Raw genomic sequence first — 18,169 nt, forward strand, 5'->3', positions numbered from 1 at the left:
AGTGTCAGTCCAGAAGTGCACAGCCGTGCTTGCCTCTGGCGCCACTGTCACAGATGTGTCTCCAGCCTTCGCACCAAGGGCAGGGCTTGCCTACGGCACAACTTCTGTGCAGCTGATACACAACACAACTAGGAACTTCAGTTCAGTCTCAAATCCTCCACCCCAAACACCATGGGAAGTGCATAGGCAAGGGACATCTATGTCATCTGTTGTCATATTAAAGTTGAGACAGAGGATGCTGATATGAAAGTTGAGAGAGGATGCTGATAGGAACGTTGAGAGAGGATGCTGATAGGAAAGCTGAGAGAGGATGCTGATAGGAGAGTTGAGAGAGGATGCTGATAGGAAAGTTGAGAGAGGATGCTGATAGGAAAGTTGAGAGAGGATGCTGATAGGAACGTTGAGAGAGGATGCTGATAGGAACGTTGAGAGAGGATGCTGATAGGAAAGTTGAGAGAGGATGCTGATAGGAAAGTTGAGAGAGGATGCTGATAGGAAAGTTGAGAGAGGATGCTGATAGGAACGTTGAGAGAGGATGCTGATAGGAAAGCTGAGAGAGGATGCTGATAGGAAAGTTGAGAGAGGATGCTGATAGGAAAGTTGAGAGAGGATGCTGATAGGAAAGTTGAGAGAGGATGCTGATAGGAAAGTTGAGAGAGGATGCTGATAGGAAAGTTGAGAGAGGATGCTGATAGGAACGTTGAGAGAGGATGCTGATAGGAAAGTTGAGAGAGGATGCTGATAGGAAAGTTGAGAGAGGATGCTGATAGGAAAGTTTAGAGAGGATGCTGATAGGAACGTTGAGAGAGGATGCTGATAGGAAAGTTGAGAGAGGATGCTGATAGGAAAGTTGAGAGAGGATGCTGATAGGAAAGTTTAGAGAGGATGCTGATAGGAAAGTTGAGAGAGGATGCTGATAGGAAAGCTGAGAGAGGATGCTGATAGGAAAGTTGAGAGAGGATGCTGATAGGAAAGTTGAGAGAGGATGCTGATAGGAAAGTTTAGAGAGGATGCTGATAGGAACGTTGAGAGAGGATGCTGATAGGAACGTTGAGAGAGGATGCTGATAGGAACGTTGAGAGAGGATGCTGATAGGAAAGTTGAGAGAGGATGCTGATAGGAACGTTGAGAGAGGATGCTGATAGGAAAGTTGAGAGAGGAAGCTGATAGGAACGTTGAGAGAGGATGCTGATAGGAAAGCTGAGAGAGGATGCTGATAGGAAAGTTGAGAGAGGATGCTGATAGGAAAGTTGAGAGAGGATGCTGATAGGAACGTTGAGAGAGGATGCTGATAGGAAAGTTGAGAGAGGATGCTGATAGGAAAGTTGAGAGAGGATGCTGATAGGAAAGTTGAGAGAGGATGCTGATAGGAACGTTGAGAGAGGATGCTGATAGGAACGTTGAGAGAGGATGCTGATATGAAAGTTGAGAGAGGATGCTGATAGGAAAGGGTTAGGGTTAGGGTTAGGGTTGAGAAATGTCTTTGTGCTGCCACAGCTGTAAAGAATATTCACACAGGATACTGTATGCTATTGGTTGCTTTGGCTTTCTTCTTCTTGAGGGGTTTTTGAGAGGTGGTCAGTGGACACAGTTGTAAAGTAAAAGGGGAACTCCACTCAATAGAGACTGTTGCTTCTCACCTGATTTTTCTAAGGGAAAGATCATTAGGGCAATAGAGACCCTATAATTGTGAATATGTCATTTTATGATTAGGGGTTGGTACTTCTTGTTACAAAGAACAACATCTAAATATTAGACGTTACCTACACAAGTATGCACACACACCAATGCATCAATTGAGGCAGTCAAGAAAAACTAGCACCATGGACAGCGGACCTGCCTTGGTAATGCTGGCTTACATTGGTACTATGTTCCAAAATTGTGGCTCGAGGTAGAGCAGTTGGCAAGCTAGTTGAACTGTACTGTATCTATTTCATAACAACTATTTGCTGTGTATGAGAGTAGGTTCAATGCCCATGAGAGTAAGAGGGAGGGACTGACCTGTTTTTGAGGGCATTGAGGGCTCAGGATTATTCCCTTGGGTAAAATGTAATTTAGAATGAATATTAGATACCTGTCTTATTTCATTTTGTGATAGGTCTGAGGGCAATAATGAAGTACTGCTGATAATTCACTTCTTCAAGGGGGCTTACCTCTTGGTCACCCGGCAACTGTTGCCATGGAGCCTTGATAGCTAGAGGAAAGCAACAGAATGGAAATCCCACAAGCAGCAAGCTCTCAAATGAAAGCAGCCATTCATGATCATTAGATGGATACATGAACGTGTGTGCACACACATGCACGTGCACACACACACAAAGAAACACCACACACACACACTTGCGCAATCATGCTTTCATAAATTTCACTCCCACAAACATAGGCCACGGGCCTGTCTCAAGGCCACGGACCTGTCTCAAGGCTACGGACCTGTTTGTGTGCTCAGAGAAGCAGAGGACTAGGCAGCAGCACACAACACGGCAAGACAAGTGTTTGCCACATACAAATGGGGAACTTAGTTCAGATGATTCACCTGACTATGCACAGACTATGCAGAGCCATCTAGATACAGCATATGTCTTTGAATGTACCATCCTTTGATCTACCTAGGCTAATTTGTCCCGTTGAATGCCCGTGTCCATGGATGTGTGTGTGCTGTGCTGCGGTGTTGACATGGCCCAGCCAGTGTGTGTAATGTGGGTCAGCTCTGTGCTGTGGCCCGCTCCGCTCCGCTCTGCCGCCGGAGATGACTCATCTCCCGGGAGCCATGGATGGATGCTGTGGTTGAAAGCCGAGACTCTGCTAGTCTGCTCTGCTACTATCTGGGCTCCTCTCTCTCTGTCGCTCTCTCTGTGCCGCCTGGCCCGCTGTACATGGCTCCAACACAGAATGCTGCAGAGGACTCTGTGTGTCTGTGTGGCTCTGCTGTGCTCTGATAAGGATGGCTTTAATACGCTGTGGTGAGAGCAGTTGATCTCCTAGACTAGTCCCATTTTTCTCTGCTCCCGTTCTGCTCTGCTCTGCTCTGCTCTGTTCTACACAAAGAGCAGGTCAACTGTTAGACTCTCAGTTCTCTGGAGTTGAAAGAAAAGTCTGTTCTCTCTGCTTAGAGGGTAAGAGCACACTCAGGACTTCGAACATGTTTATAGTTGGAAGCATGCTTCTGGTATTATGTAGGAACTAACACACAAAGTGACTGAAATGGAAAATACTTTTTTAGCAGCTCGGTAGGGGTTTGATATGCATCTTTTTTATTACAGCAATTACTCTGAATCTGCCAGTCACACTGCATGTTATACAGCTCTGTCATATTTATGCCTTTGAAAGGTATATAAACCAGCACAATCCACATCCTATACAGTGGGGGAAAAAAGTATTTGATCCCCTGCTGATTTTGTACGTTTGCCCATTTACAAAGAAATTATCAGTCTATAATTTTAATAGTAGGTTCATTTGAACAGTGAGGGACAGAATAACAACAAAAAAATCCAGAAAAACGCATGTCAAACATGTTATGAAATGATTTGCATTTTAATGAGGGAAATAAGTATTTGACCCCTCTGCAAAACATGACTTCGTACTTGGTGGCACAACCCTTGTTGGCAATCACAGAGGTCAGACGTTTCTTGTAGTTGGCCACCAGGTTTGCACACATCTCAGGAGGGATTTTGTCCCACTCCTCTTTGCAGATCTTGTCCAAGTCTTTAAGGTTTCGAGGCTGACGTTTGGCAACTCAAACCTTCAGCTCCCTCCACAGATTTTCTATGGGATTAAGGTCTGGAGACTTGCTAGGCCACTCCAGGACCTTAATGTGCTTCTTCTTGAGCCACTCCTTTGTTGCCTTGGCCGTGTGTTTTGGGTCATTGTCATGCTGGAATACCCATCCACGACCCATTTTCAATGCCCTGGCTCAGGGAAGGAGGTTCTCACCCAAGATTTGACGGTACATGGGCCCGTCCATCGTCCCTTTGATGCAGTGAAGTTGTCCTGTCCCCTTAGCAGAAAAACACCCCCAAAGCATAATGTTTCCACCTCCATGTTTGATGGTGGAGATGGTGTTCTTGGGGTCATAGGCAGCATTCCTCCTCCTCCAAACACGGCGAGTTGAGTTGATGTCAAAGAGCTCAATTTTGGTCTCATCTGACCACAACACTTTCACCAGTTGTCCTCTGAGTCATTCAGATGTTCATTGGCAAACTTCAGACGGGCATGTATATGTATTCTTGAGCAGGGGGACCTTGCGGGCGCTGCAGGATTTCAGTCCTTCACGGCGTAGTGTGTTACCAATTGTTTTCTTGGTGACTATGGTCCCAGCTGCCTTGAGATCATTGACAAGATCCTCCCGTGTAGTTCTGGGCTGATTCCTCACCGTTCTCATGATCATTGCAACTCCACGAGGTGAGATCTTGCATGGAGCCCCAGGCCGATGGATATTGACAGTTCTTTTGTGTTTCTTCCATTTGCGAATAATCGCACCAAATGTTGTCACCTTCTCACCAAGCTGCTTGGCGATGGTCTTGTAGCCCATTCCAGCATTGTGTAGGTGTACAATCTTGTCCCTGACATCCTTGGAGAGCTCTTTGGTCTTGGCCATGGTGGAGAGTTTGGAATCTGATTTGATTAATTGCTTCTGTGGACAGGTGTCTTTTTTTACAGGTAACAAGCTGCGGTTAGGAGCACTCCCTTTAAGAGTGTGCTCCTAATCTCAGCTCGTTACCTGTATAAAAGACACCTGGTAGCCAGAAATCTTTCTGATTGAGAGGGGGTCAAATACTTATTTCCCTCATTAAAATGCAAATCAATTTATAACATTTTTGACATGCGTTTTTCTGGATATTTTTGTTGTTATTCTGTCTCTCACTGTTCAAATAAACCTACCATTAAAATTATAGACTGATCATTTCTTTGTCAGTGGGCAAACGTACAAAATCAGCAGGGGATCAAATACTTTTTTCCCCCACTGTACACCAAGCAAATGACTTGGATGTTGACGGTAAAGGGGACAAATACATACTATTAGAACAAAGGTGTGCTTAACATAGTTTCCCCCCTCATGCTCTCTTGTCTGTCCCCCATGCAGGCCTGGATGACTGTCTGCAACAGTACATTAAGAACTTTGAGCGGGAGAAGATCAATGGGGAGCAGCTGCTCCACATCACTCATCAGGAGCTGGAGGAGCTGGGGGTCACCCGCATTGGACACCAGGAGCTCATCCTGGAGGCTGTGGACCTACTCTGTGCTCTGGTGAGTAGTCGTTCTAGACATAAAGAGTTGGAGTCAGGAAGGATGGTCAGGAGATAGGACTGTAGAGTTCGAGGTCTGGTGCACAGACATGATGGAACAACTTTACTATCGATGACTTCCAGTGCAACCAAGCCAGTGCAGTCAAGGTGCTCGAACTGGAAGAACACAGTAGACATGCAGGAGATGTCCAGCTAACCTAGTTGCCAGATCTGTTTGTGCACCATTTGACAGACAAGGCATGGCAAGGCATGACAGACAAGATTGAAATTTAGTAAAAAGTGTCCCTTTATTATAAAAAACAACATGTGTTTCATCTACAGTCGTCATCAATGTTATTTGCTGAGTAGGGGAGGGTCAGGTACAGTGCTCAGTAAACAGGGCTAAAAAGGATAGGGCCAGAGGCTAAGGCGAGAGGCTAAGGCGATGATTTGTGTCCTTTGGAGCTAAAGGCTAATTCAGATTCATTGGTGATATATCCTTGTACGGGCAGATAGAGGTGGAGCGGCAGGAGCCTGTGCTGTGTACATGAGTAAGGGTGGCATGAAGTGGGTGTCGTTAGCCTTGGTGTATGATGAGTCATACAGAGAGAGTCAGGCGTGGGCCTGGGAAGAGCCCTGTTAGAGCAAGCTAAGAGCTGTGTATTGATTTGACTGAATCAGAGAGGGGCCACACAGCACACGTCCTCACTGATGGGCTGGTAATGGATCCATAGGCCTAGAAAGCAGCAGCTGGGAGGGAGTGTGTGCGTGTGAGGCTGCCTGTGTGTGCGGCGTGTGTGGAGCTAGCTGAGGTTAGTGTATGATTCGCTGTGAAAGAGCGGCCCGCAGCAGAGCATCATTAGAGGCTTGGGAAACGTGCCTGGACTGCCTGAAACCCTGTCTGGCCAACATCTCCACACCCACACACATGTAATCTGTGTCTGTTAGTTAGACGGTCCGGTGGGGGCTGCCTGGGTGTGTTTGTGTGTGTGTGTGTGTGTGTCAGAATTTGATTTGTGTGTGTGTGAATGTTGAGAAGACTGGATTGTTCACATAGGGGGCTATAATATAGGTGTGCGACTGTGTGAGTGTGTGTGTTTGAGTGTGTGAACGTGTGTGTGTGTGCATATGCGTTAACACAGTATAGTGTGTGTTCTGCATCTCATCTCCAGCATGGTGATGTGCTGTGATTCTCATTGGCTGCTGGGACATGTCCCCATTGATCCTGGCAGAGTGCATTAGAGCTGAACATTGCGTCACTGCTGAGAGGAGGCTGACATGAGTAATGACTGCACTGGGGGAGAGCTGCAGGTGGAGGGGCCGGGAGGGACAGGACACACACACACACACACACACAGCCTTATCACATGGCCCGTCCAAAATGGATGTCAACTGAATAGATGTCAGTCTCTCTGCTCTGCTTGCGAAAGACAAGCCTCTCAACAGATACATTTTAGGAATTAATCTCTCCTAGGTGGGTTGATTATGTGAGTGTGATGGATTGAAAGAAAATGCTGGCTTAGTGTCAGTGTGACTGCTGACTCACTTTGACATCAAACTGAGGGTTGCTTGTTGCTGGGAGTTAGATAATTGTTCATCAGTCGGCAGTGACCAGACAGACAGAGACAGGGCTCTGCTGCTGAGTTGTTGAGGCAACTGGGGTTTTACTCCCATTACATTGCAGCAATCAGAAGAAAGTGTCCTCTCCATGCAGTGAAGCCTCTCTCTGCCTGAATGGCTCACTGGAAGGAGATAGCAGGGAAATGGCTGAGCTGGTCAGTACTCACCACCACCTAGCAGCATAATGGTGCGTTTCCTCTACAGTGGGTCGACTGCCAAGACAAGGCCTTATTATAGTGTTGCTTAGCATATTTCTATGAATGTAAAGCATATTTAATTCTCACCCGCCTTTTGTCTCGTCATCCTCTGCATTAACGTATATAACCGACTAGTGATGGAGAAGCCCCCATAAAGGCTATCAGACAGCAGTGTATTACTTTGATATTTTTAATGAAGCAAGAGGAAAATCAATAAGGGAATAAGGAGCTATGGAAACACTGGGCTCGGTGTAATTAAGAGTGACAAAGCCAGGAGTCACCATGGCAAACGGGCTGGCTAAGCTACATAGTCATGAGTTAGACAGGAAGGAGGCATTTCTCCATGGTGACAGCGATGACTGCTAACAAGACCCGCAGAATGAGAGACAGCTATTCACACACAGGCGCACATCTCCAACAGACACACCATTGTGACGAGTATCGTACACACACAACCTACATTCCGGTTAGAGTGGAATACGGCATGATGCTCTGTACACTTTAACGAAAGTGTAGCAGATGAGTGGTCTTTAATGTGTCTCTGATGAGGCAATCATCAGTTTATGTTTACTTGAATAACTTGATCAAAAAGATACAGCTCAGTCAACCTGGTATGGTGGAAAAATGAAGAGGTAAAGATGAGATTATATTACTGGAGGGACTTTGTCTCTATTTATCTCTGCCATTTAGATCTTATATCCACTATACATTTGCTATAGCACTGTTTCGTATGAGCTATCAAATACAAGGACCCCACGGGACACAGACGTCAATTCAATGTATAATCCACGTTGGTTCCACATCATTTCAAGGAAATGACGTGGAAATAGCACTGATTCAACGTTGACTGGCACCACAATGTCCATGGAAGTTACTGTTATTTCTCCTTGTATCCACATTTTCTTGACAATGACATCGTAACTTTAAAGTTAAACACTTCTGGGAGCGTACTGATCAATGAGCATACTGTACTTTTTATTCCAGAACTATGGACTGGAGACTGAGAACCTACGTACCCTATCCCACAAGCTTAATGCCTCAGCAAAGAACCTACAAAACTTCATCACAGGGAGGCGTCGAGGCGGCCATTATGACGGCAGGGCCTCCCGCAGGCTGCCCAACGACTTCCTCACCTCTGTAGTGGACCTTATCGGAGCAGCCAAGAACCTGCTGGCCTGGCTGGACAGGTGGGTGTTACCTCGGCCCTGGGGGAGGGGGGGTGGGAGTGGAGGTGGAGGCTTATGCACCGGAACATCCCGGTTTTGTTAGACTTACAGCGAAACTACACTGACACCGTGACGAGGGCGTACCGTCATACCTCCACAAAGTGGTTTTCAGGGTGCTGCACTGGTGACAAAATGCGTGGCTACAAGCATACATTTTGGGGGGCTTTATTTCATAATGGTATGCTATCTGAAATACATTTCAGCCAAACGTCATAATGCGAGGATATTCTTACAACCTCAGCATGTTTGTTGTAATTAAAATGATTTGAAGTAGTTGTATCAACAATTGTGTCAACTTTGATTTTTTGTTTTTTAATAAGCCTAAAATGTGATACCAAACCTTTCAATATGAGCAGGGTGATGTTTTGGGGCTATTTTCGTATTTAGGATTATTAGCTAGGTTTCCATCCAATTGGCGACAGAGTTTCATGCAAATAGTCTAAAATCTGCATAAAAACAATATGCGCATTTTCCCACCAGAGATGTGTTTCCATCAAATTGACTTGCTGTGGCTAAAAGGCTGTGCGTGATGACGTAGTGCAAATAAAACAATTTTTGTGGTTAAATTCCCATATACCGAATAGAAAATACAAGTTAAATGGGTTTCCATCACATTTTCAACTCTGCTAATGGTTTTGTCACAAATATGTTGTGTTATATAGCGAATGTGCCCACTCTGGTCTTGGTATGTGGGCTCTAGCCAACAGCTCACAGATACAGTGCAGTTAGCCTACTACATGATGAGATTATTATGGATGAACTAGCAAGATTATTTTTATTTGTCAAATGACAAGAAAAGAAAGAAGGGATACCTGTCTATTCTTTTACGTCAGAGGGATTGAGAAAGAGGTCAAGGCATAGGGTGGTTCTGTGTGAGTGGGACCAGTGGGCTCAATAGACTGAATGAGGAGCGGATGTCGTCAACCTTCTTTTCAAAGTGGTTGACAAAGTCGTCCGCAGAGAGGGAGGAGGAGAGGGTGGAGGATTAAGCAGGTAGAAGAAGGTGGAAAAGAGTTTCTTAGGGTTAGAGGCAGAAGATTGAAATTTAGAGTGATAGAAAGTGGCTTTAGCAGCAGATACAGAGGAAGAGAAGGTAGAGAGGAATGAATGGAAGGATGATAGGTCCTCCAGAAGTTTCGTTTTCCTCCATTTTTTCTCAGCTGCCCACAGCCCTGTTCTGTAAGCTCGCAATGAGTCACTCAGCCACAGAGCAGGAGGGGAGGGCCGAGCCGGCTGGGAGGAAAGGGGAGAGTGCGAGTCATAGGATGCGTAAAGGTAGGAGAGTAGGGTGGAAGAGGCAGAATCAGGAGAAGGATTTAGCAGAAGGGAGCAATGATAGCATAGAAGAGGAGAGAGAGCGAAGATTGTGACAGCGCATGACCATCTGGGTAGGAGCTGAGTGGCTTGGGTTGGAGGAAAGGGAGACAGAAAAAGAAACAAAGTAGTGATCAGAGACCTGGAGGGGGGTTGCAGTGAGATTAGTAGACAAACAGCCTCTAGTAAATATGAGGTCAAGTGTATTGCCGGCCTTGTGAGTGGGAGGGAACTGGGAAAGGGTGAGATCAAAAGATGCAAGGAGTGGAAAGAAAGAGTTGGAAAGAAATGAATCGAAGGTAGACATCAGGAGGTTGAAGTCACCCAGTACGAAGAGAGGTGAGCCATCATCAGGAATTGAGTTTATCAAGGTGTCAAGCTCATTAAGGAACTCTCTAAGGGCACCTGGTGGGCGATAGATGATAACAATGTTAAGCTTGAGTGGACAAGTGACAGTGACAGCATGGAATTCAAATGAGATGGATAGGTGAGTGAGGGAAAAAAATCTCGACATAGGAGAAATGAGCAGCCCTGTGCCACCACCGCGATGACCAGATGCTCTCGGACTATGAGAGAACACGTAGTCAGATGAAGAGGGAGCTGCTGGAGTAGCAGTGTTTTCTTGGGTTGATCCATATCTCCGTCAAATTCTAGGGACTGAATAGGCTGAAATGAACTCTGTGTTCTTGACCGCAGATCGGCAGTTACAAACGCTGCCAGAGACCAGTAATTCCACATGGGTTGTGCATGCAAGGTACACTGAATTAGAAGGGTTGCAGCCAAGAGGTGGGGAGTGCCTGTAAAGCCTACAAGGAGAAGAGCGAACTGGGATAGAAAACACACACACACATAGTTGGCAAAGCTACAAAAAAGCAAAATGAGATCTGAAAATACTAGGTCAAATAATCAAGTGTGAGAGTGTTGTGGAGCCTTCCTCTCTATCTTTCCTTGAAAAACTCGGCAGAACCATCTTTGTTTCGGCAACAGTTTTGGCGATAGGCTATGTCGGCGATGGACTTTATCGGTGCCGCTGAGAAAACAGGGGACACTGAAGTACTAACAATAATTTCCTTGCAAAGGTGAAGAGCACACCTCCCGGTAATAATTGCTGATTGCCGAGGAGAAACCACTCCCCCTCCAATACAGCCACTGATGATGAAAACCACAACAGTCATACATTTCCCTGCCCCTTAATCCTGGTTGTGTTAAAAAATAATCTGCAAGTTATGAGCAGTCAGCAGTTCACACACCAAGTAGGCTACTGGGAAGACATGCAACACTTAAAGTAGATGGCAAAAAGACAGTACAAGACAATAACAGATTAAGACAAAAAATATACTTAATATACTCAAAAAATACACTCCTGGAGATATCAGGATATCTAGCTATTGAATGAAGCACGCAAGGTCCAACTGAAATTTGACTTGGCTTTTAAAACCAACCCCTCTGAAAGACACATACATACACATACAGTACATTGGGAAAGTATTCAGACCACTTGACTCTTTCCACATTTTGTTACGTTACAGCCTTATTCTAAAATGTATTAAATTGTCCCCCCCACAAAGTTCTACACACAATACCCCATAATGACAAAACAAAAACAGGCTTTTAGAAATTTGAGCAAATTTATAAATATAAAAAACTCGGAAATATTACATTTACATAGGTATTCAGACCCTTTACTCAGTACTTTCTTGAAGCACCTTTGGCAGCGATTACAGCATCAAGTCTTCTTTAGTATGACGCTACAAGCTTGGCACACCTGCATTTGGGGAGTTTCTCCCATTCTTCTCTCCAGATCCTCTCAAGCTCTGTCAGGTTGGATGGGGAGCGTCGCTACACAGGCATTTTCAGGTCTCTCCAGAGATATTCGATCGGGTTCAAGTCCGGGCTCAGGCTGGGCCACTCAAGGACATTCAGAGACTTGTCCCGAAGCCACTCCTGTGTTGTCTTGGCATTGTCTTGGTTGTGTGCTTAGGGTCGTTGTCCTGTTGGAAGGTGAACCTTCGCCGTAGTCTGAGGTCATGAGTGCTCTGGAGCAGGTTTTCATCAAGGATCTCTCTGTACTTTGTTTCGTTCATCTTTCCCTCAACCTGACTAGTCTCCCAGTCTCTGCCGCTGAAAAACATCCCAACAGCATGATGCTGCCACCACCATGCTTCACCGTAGGGATGGTGCCTGGTTTCCTCCAGACGTGACGCTTGGCATTCAGGCCAAAGAATTCAATCTTGGTTTCATCAGACCAGAGAATCTTGTTTCTCATGGTCTGTGAGTCTTTAGGTGCCTTTTGGAAAATTCCAAGTGGGGTGTCATTGTCCTTTTACTGTAGAATGGCTTCCATCTGGCCAATCTACCATAAAGGCCTGATTGGTGGAGTGCTGTAGAGATGGTTGTCCTTCTAGAAGTTTCTCCCATCTCCACAGAGGAACTTTGGTGCTCTATCAGAGTGACCATCGGGTTCTTGGTCACCTCCCTGACCAATGCCCTTCTCCCCCGATTGCTCAGTTTGGCCAGGCAGCCAGCTCTAGGAAGAGTCTTGGTGATTCCAAACTTCTTCCATTTAAATATTATGGAGGTCACTGTGTTCTTGGGGACCTTCAATACTGCGGAAATGTTTTGGTACCCTTTCTCAGATCTGTGCCTCAACACAATTCTGTCTCAGAGCGCTACGGACAATTACTTCGACTTCATGGCTTGGTTTTTGCTCTGACATGCACTGTCAACTGTGGGACCTTATATAGACAGGTGTGTGCCTTTCCAAATCATGTCCAATCAATTGAATTTCAACAGGTGGATCCAATCAAGTTGTATAAACATCTCAGGATGATCAATGGAAACATAATGCTCAATTTCGAGTCTCATAGCAAAGGGTCTGAATACTTATGTAAATAAGGTATTTCTGTTTTTATTTTATATAAATTAGAAAAAATTTCGAATAACCTGTTTTCGGTTTGTCATTATGGGGTATTGTGTGTGGATTGATGAGGGGAAAAAAATATTTAATACATTTCAGAATAAGGCTGTAACGTAACAAAATGTGTCAAAAGTCAAGAGGTCTGAATACTTTCCGAATACACTGTACATACAGTACCAGTCAAAAGTTTGGACACACCTACTCATTCAAGGGTTTTTCTTAATTTTTTACTATTTTCTACATTGTAGAATGATAGCGAAGACATCAAAACTATGAAATAACACATATGGAATCATGTAGTAACGAAAGAAGTGTTAAACAAATATAACAAAAATATAATCGATTTTAGATTTTAGATTCTTCAATGTAGCCACCCTTTGCCTTGAGGACAGCTTTGCACACTATTGGGATTCTCTCAACCAGCTTCATAAGGAATGCTTTTTCAACAGTCTTGAAGGAGTTTCCATATATGCTGCGCACTTGTTCGCTGCTTTTTATTCACTCTACGGTCCAACTCATCCCAACCATCTCAATTGGGTTTAGGTCGGGAGATTGTGGAGGCCAGGTCATCTGATGCAGCACTCCATCACTCTCATTCTTGGTCAAATAGCTCTTACACAGCCTGGAGGTGTGTTGGGTCATTGTCCTGTTGAAAAACAAATGATAGTCCCACTAAGCGTAAACCAGATGGGATGGCGTATCGCTGCAGAATGCTGTGGTAGCAGTGAAGGCTGGTGACTTGAATAATTGAGGAGGATGGGAGAAGACAAAGTGTGTTTCAAAAATCATCAAAGACTAATTATTTTAACCTAAAGTAATTAATAAAGACATTTATAGTACAATATTACGGGGAATGGGAATAAGAGGGCTACTTACACAGTGTTGGAAAGGGATCCCAGCAGTGATTGGATGAGGGTATGAGGCATGAGTTGAGGTGTTCAGAGGCTTGACCAGGGCAGGACAGTATTTGACCGAGAAGACAAAAAACACAACACACTACATAGTTAGACAAAAGAGCCAAGAATGAGTTAGTCCAAGCAAGGAGTAAAATCATTGATGTGTAGTTATGTGATTGTGTTTGTGTATGTGATTGACTCTACATACAGTAATGAGAGAAAATTGATAGGGGCACTCACAGTGCTTGGAGGGGAAACATTCAATGTGCCATTGGATGAGCGGGCACAGGAGACGTGGCTTCAGTTAATGTCAGGAGAAAGTTGACAATGGTATTGGAGTGGAGTAGTCATCACCTCTTAATCAGAGAACAGGACAGCTGCGCCATCATAGGTTTTGACAACGAGTTGCTCTATGAAGTTAAACTCAGACATCTCAAAATTCACAAAGTAAAACACAGACTACGCATCTCGCCCTCTTGACACATCAAAGTAGCCCAAGAAACGTTCCTGAATAAAGCCCTGATCATCCACATACCTGACGATAACTGACAACTGCAAGCAGACTGGTGCCACCGTAGGTCCCAGAGCGGTGGGGCAATTTTTACCCCCTTGGGCCTGGAGTTTTTCCTTATATGTTAACCTAACTAGGAAAACTCTGGACCTTGTAAGGTATGACAGTGATTAATCAGTTGTAAAAAGGTTTTATATGGGCTATGATGCGACCAGTTTGTCCTAATCAGGTCACATGGTTTAAAAAAAACTCCTGAAACAAACTCCTGGCCTGGGGGTGGATAAAAACTCTGTCAAACTGCAGCTATCTTATATTTGTTCATATAAATGATATTTAGACTAGATTAGGAGGGGGATTTCCTCTAGCCAGACACATAGACAACAACTGATAGACAATAGAACTCACAGGGCTGAGTGTCACGCCCTGACCTTGGAGATCCTTTATTCTCTATTTTGGTTAGGTCAGGGTGTGACTAGGGTTGGCATTCTAGTTTCTTTATTTCTAGGTTGGCTTGGTATGGTTCCCAATCAGAGGCAGCTGTCTATCGTTGTCTCTGATTGGGGATCATATTTGGGCAGCTTTTTCCCACCTGTTGGTTGTGGGATCTTGTTTGTGTATAGTTGCCTTGAGCACTGCATAGCTTCACGTTCGTTTTGTTCTTTGTTTTTTTTACCGGTTCACGTAATAAAGATGATGAACCCAAACCACGCTGCATTTTGGTCCGATTCTTACAACAACGGCCGTGACACTGAGCTTGCTTTATGCATGTTTGTAATATGCAGTTCTATGCAACTGTAGGCCTTATAAAAAATGTACTCACATCATCACTATTATGTTGATTGGTTAATTCCAGTTAATCATTTTGGATTAAAAATGTATAGGCAGCCTAGCCAGCCCAATTTTTAATATAAACTAAATTTGATCATATTCACATTTTCTCCTGACACACAAATGGACTATAAATACCCTGACCAGATGGACAGCGCGCACAGGCTGTATGCAACTGCTCTTATTAGTAGCCTATAGTTGATCAGACTGAAAAATAGTCTATTTTTCATCCCATACAGCATGTCAGATTTCTAATGTTTCGGTGTAGCCTAGGCTGCTGCAACATTTATATCATGAGTTTTTGCTTGTGTCTGTCCGGAATGATTATGTATTATCATCTTTGCTTAATAAATACCGGAGGAAAGTGGAAAGTCTACTTGAGCGCACAAGAAAAAATGCGCTGTGTAAACCTCTCTTTAATCTAACTTTTAATGGATGATGCGATGGAAGCTATCAAATCATTCGGAATTGTTTTCGACATCCCAGAAAAGACAGTCGAAAGTTACATATGTTCAGCAAGTAAACCATCGTAACGCGCAATTACCTCTGCAAGCTCCTTGTAGTTGCCCTTGTTGGCGGAACTTTCCCTGTCGTGTCCTCTAAAAGCAAATTATTGCACGCCCAAAAACGCAGTGGTGTTAATAAGCAGTTTGATAACATCCCTGTTTCTTCTTACTTTCTCGTTGTGTTGTGCAGTTTGAATACGCAGACCTTCATCATGATCGATGCAGCTTTTTCCCAGAAGCTTGAATCTGATGTGGGCATTTATATGCTCCCTGCTTTTGTTTTGCCGTTTGGCTGAACGATCAATGTTTTTCAGGTCACTGTACCCACCTTTCGAACAAGGCTCTGACTTTCCAAAATGCAGGCAAGGCCAGCAATACAGGCAAGGCCAGCAATACAGGCGTCTCAATGAAAGGCTCCCTGTTAACCAGCTATACTTTTGATACCAGTTGGTATTGAACACCCTCACCTTTTCATCCTTCTTCATGAAACTGATCAGAGGTCGACCCCCGCTTTTAATTTGCACCTTTTCCGCGTACCCCAGAGAATGAAAGGGGTTCTTCAACAAGAAGTCCACAACATTTTCTGCAGCGTTGGCCATTCTACCATTCTGGCGGAGAAAACGGCCCACTCACGCCAATGTTATCTTGGGTGCTTGACTGCCGTTGTAAGGTCAGAACGTTGAAATCAACCCTACAGTGTGTGCTCCGAGAGCGAAACGCACTGAATTTACGAGCGCACTCTGGCACTCCAGATTGAATTTAAGAACACACCCAAAGTCGTAAAATGTCTAACTAGTCATTTGTTATGCTAACTAGCTTGCAAGAGGTTGCATAGCAACAGCATCAACTTCCCGTAGACAGGCGAAGTGCTAATACGCTCAACTGAAAGGATGCTGTTTGTTTACAGTATACTAAAATGAACTAATAGTATGTAGTATATACTCATTAAGTATGTAGTATATAGTATGTTAGTATGGGTATTAGAACACAGCTTAGGTTCATTCTCTGATCCTAATTCTATGATTGGATGGACAACATGTCAGTTTATACTGCAAAATCTTTGATTGGTTGGAGGACGTCCTCCGGAAGTGGTCATAATTACCATGTCTATGGAAAGGGGTGAGGCCTATGAGCCTCCTAGGTTTTGTATTGAAGTCAATGTAGCCAGAGGAGGACGGACGCTAGCTGTGCTCTCGCTACACCATGGTGCTACCCCAGATAGTGCTGTTGAAGTTACTGTAGACCATTGCAAAACAGTGTCTTTTAATCAATTATTTTGTGAAATATTAATATATTTAGTATAGTTTTATGTTTCACAATTTTAATTTTATAAAATTTCACTGAGGATGGTCCTCCCCTTCCTCCTCTGATGAGCCTCCACTGTGTGTTAGCCATGCTGGTTAAGTGTGCCTTGAATTCTAAATAAATCACAGACAGTATCAACAGCAAAGCACCCCTACACCATCACACCTCCTCCTCCATGCTTCACGGTGGGAACCACACATGCGGAGATCATCCGTTCACCTACTCTGCGTCTCACAAAGAAACAGCAGTTGGAACCAAACATCTGAAATTTGGGCTCATCAGATCAAAGGACAGATTTCCATCGGTCTAATGTCCATTGCCTGTGTTTTGTGGCCCAAGCAAGTCTCTTCTTCTTATTGGTGTCCTTTAGTAGTGGTTTCTTTGCAATTCGACCACAAAGGCTGTTACTTGAACCCTGTGTCTGTTACTTGAACCCTGTCTGTTACTTGAACCCTGTGAAGCATTTATTTGGGCTGCAATCTGAGGTGCAGTTAACTCTAATGAACTTAACTTCTGCAGTAGAGGTAACTCTGGGTCTTCCTTTCCTGTGACGGTCCTCATGAGAGCCAGTTTCATCATAGCGCCTGATGGTTTTTGCGACTGCACTTGAAGAAACTTTCAAAGTTCTTTAAATTTTCCAGATGTCTTAAAGTAATGATGGACTGTCATTTCTCTTTGCTTATTTGAGCTGTTCTTGCCATAATATGGACTTGGTCTTTTACCAAATAGGGCTATCTTCTGTATACCACCCCTACCTTGTCACGACACAACTGATTGGCTCAAACGCATTAAGAAGGAAAGACATTCCACAAATTAACTTTTAACAAGGCACACCTGTTAATTGAAATGCATTCCAGGTGACTACCTCATGAAGCTGGTTGAGAGAATGCCAAGAGTGTGCAAAGCTGTCATCAAGGCAAAGGGTTGCTACTTTGAAGAAGTATATTTTGATTTGTTTAACACTTTTTTTCATAGTTTTTATGTCTTCTCTATTATTCTACATTGTAGAAAATAGTAAAAATTAAAAAAAACCTTGAAAGAGTAGGTGTGTCCAATCTTTTGACTGGTACTGTTTACCATCTTTTTTTGGAGAGGTGTTGGTGCCCGGGGAGCTGTTGTTGTGCGGGGGTTAAGTGCCTTGCTCAAGGGATTGGTCTTGTTGTCTTCCCTTGCTAGCAAGTTGGCCTACAACATTATCCCAATTTGATAAGCTGCTTCAATTTATTCGGTCCCACATTAGCAAAGAATGTCACATGGCTATCTATTTTTATGTTTTCAAATAGAATAACATTATCACTTCTAAACAAAATACATTTTAGGGGGGATTCTAATAAGGCCACAATGTTGTTTGGTTTATTGTTTGAACAGTCACTGAGATTATATTGATTTATCAATGCAAAATATACTCAACAAAAATATAAACGCAACATGTAAAGTGTTGGTCGCATGTTTCATGAGCTGAAATAAAAGAGCAAAGACATTTTCCGTAAGCACAAAAAGCTTATTTCTCTCAAATGTTGTGTACAAATTTGTTTACATCTCTGTTAGTGAGCATTTCTCCTTTCCCAAGATAATCCATGTACCTGACAGGTGTGGAATATCAAGAAACTGATTAAACAACATGATC

At 43.9% G+C, this 18,169-nt stretch overlaps 1 protein-coding gene across 2 annotated transcripts in view; it reads left to right on the forward strand.

Annotated features, from left to right (window-relative positions):
- The window catches only part of LOC106568034 (connector enhancer of kinase suppressor of ras 2), a 77,404-nt gene that overhangs the window by 1,594 nt on the left and 57,641 nt on the right, over nt 1-18,169 (forward strand). For both annotated transcript variants that reach the window (XM_045692308.1, XM_045692307.1), the window contains exons 2-3: nt 5,081-5,244; nt 8,024-8,226. In XM_045692308.1, coding sequence (XP_045548264.1) covers nt 5,081-5,244; nt 8,024-8,226 — 367 coding nt within the window. The remainder of the gene's footprint in view (nt 1-5,080; nt 5,245-8,023; nt 8,227-18,169) is intronic.

Source organism: Salmo salar, chromosome ssa13, assembly GCF_905237065.1.
Source record: "Salmo salar chromosome ssa13, Ssal_v3.1, whole genome shotgun sequence".
Classification (NCBI taxonomy): Eukaryota; Metazoa; Chordata; class Actinopteri; order Salmoniformes; family Salmonidae; genus Salmo; species Salmo salar.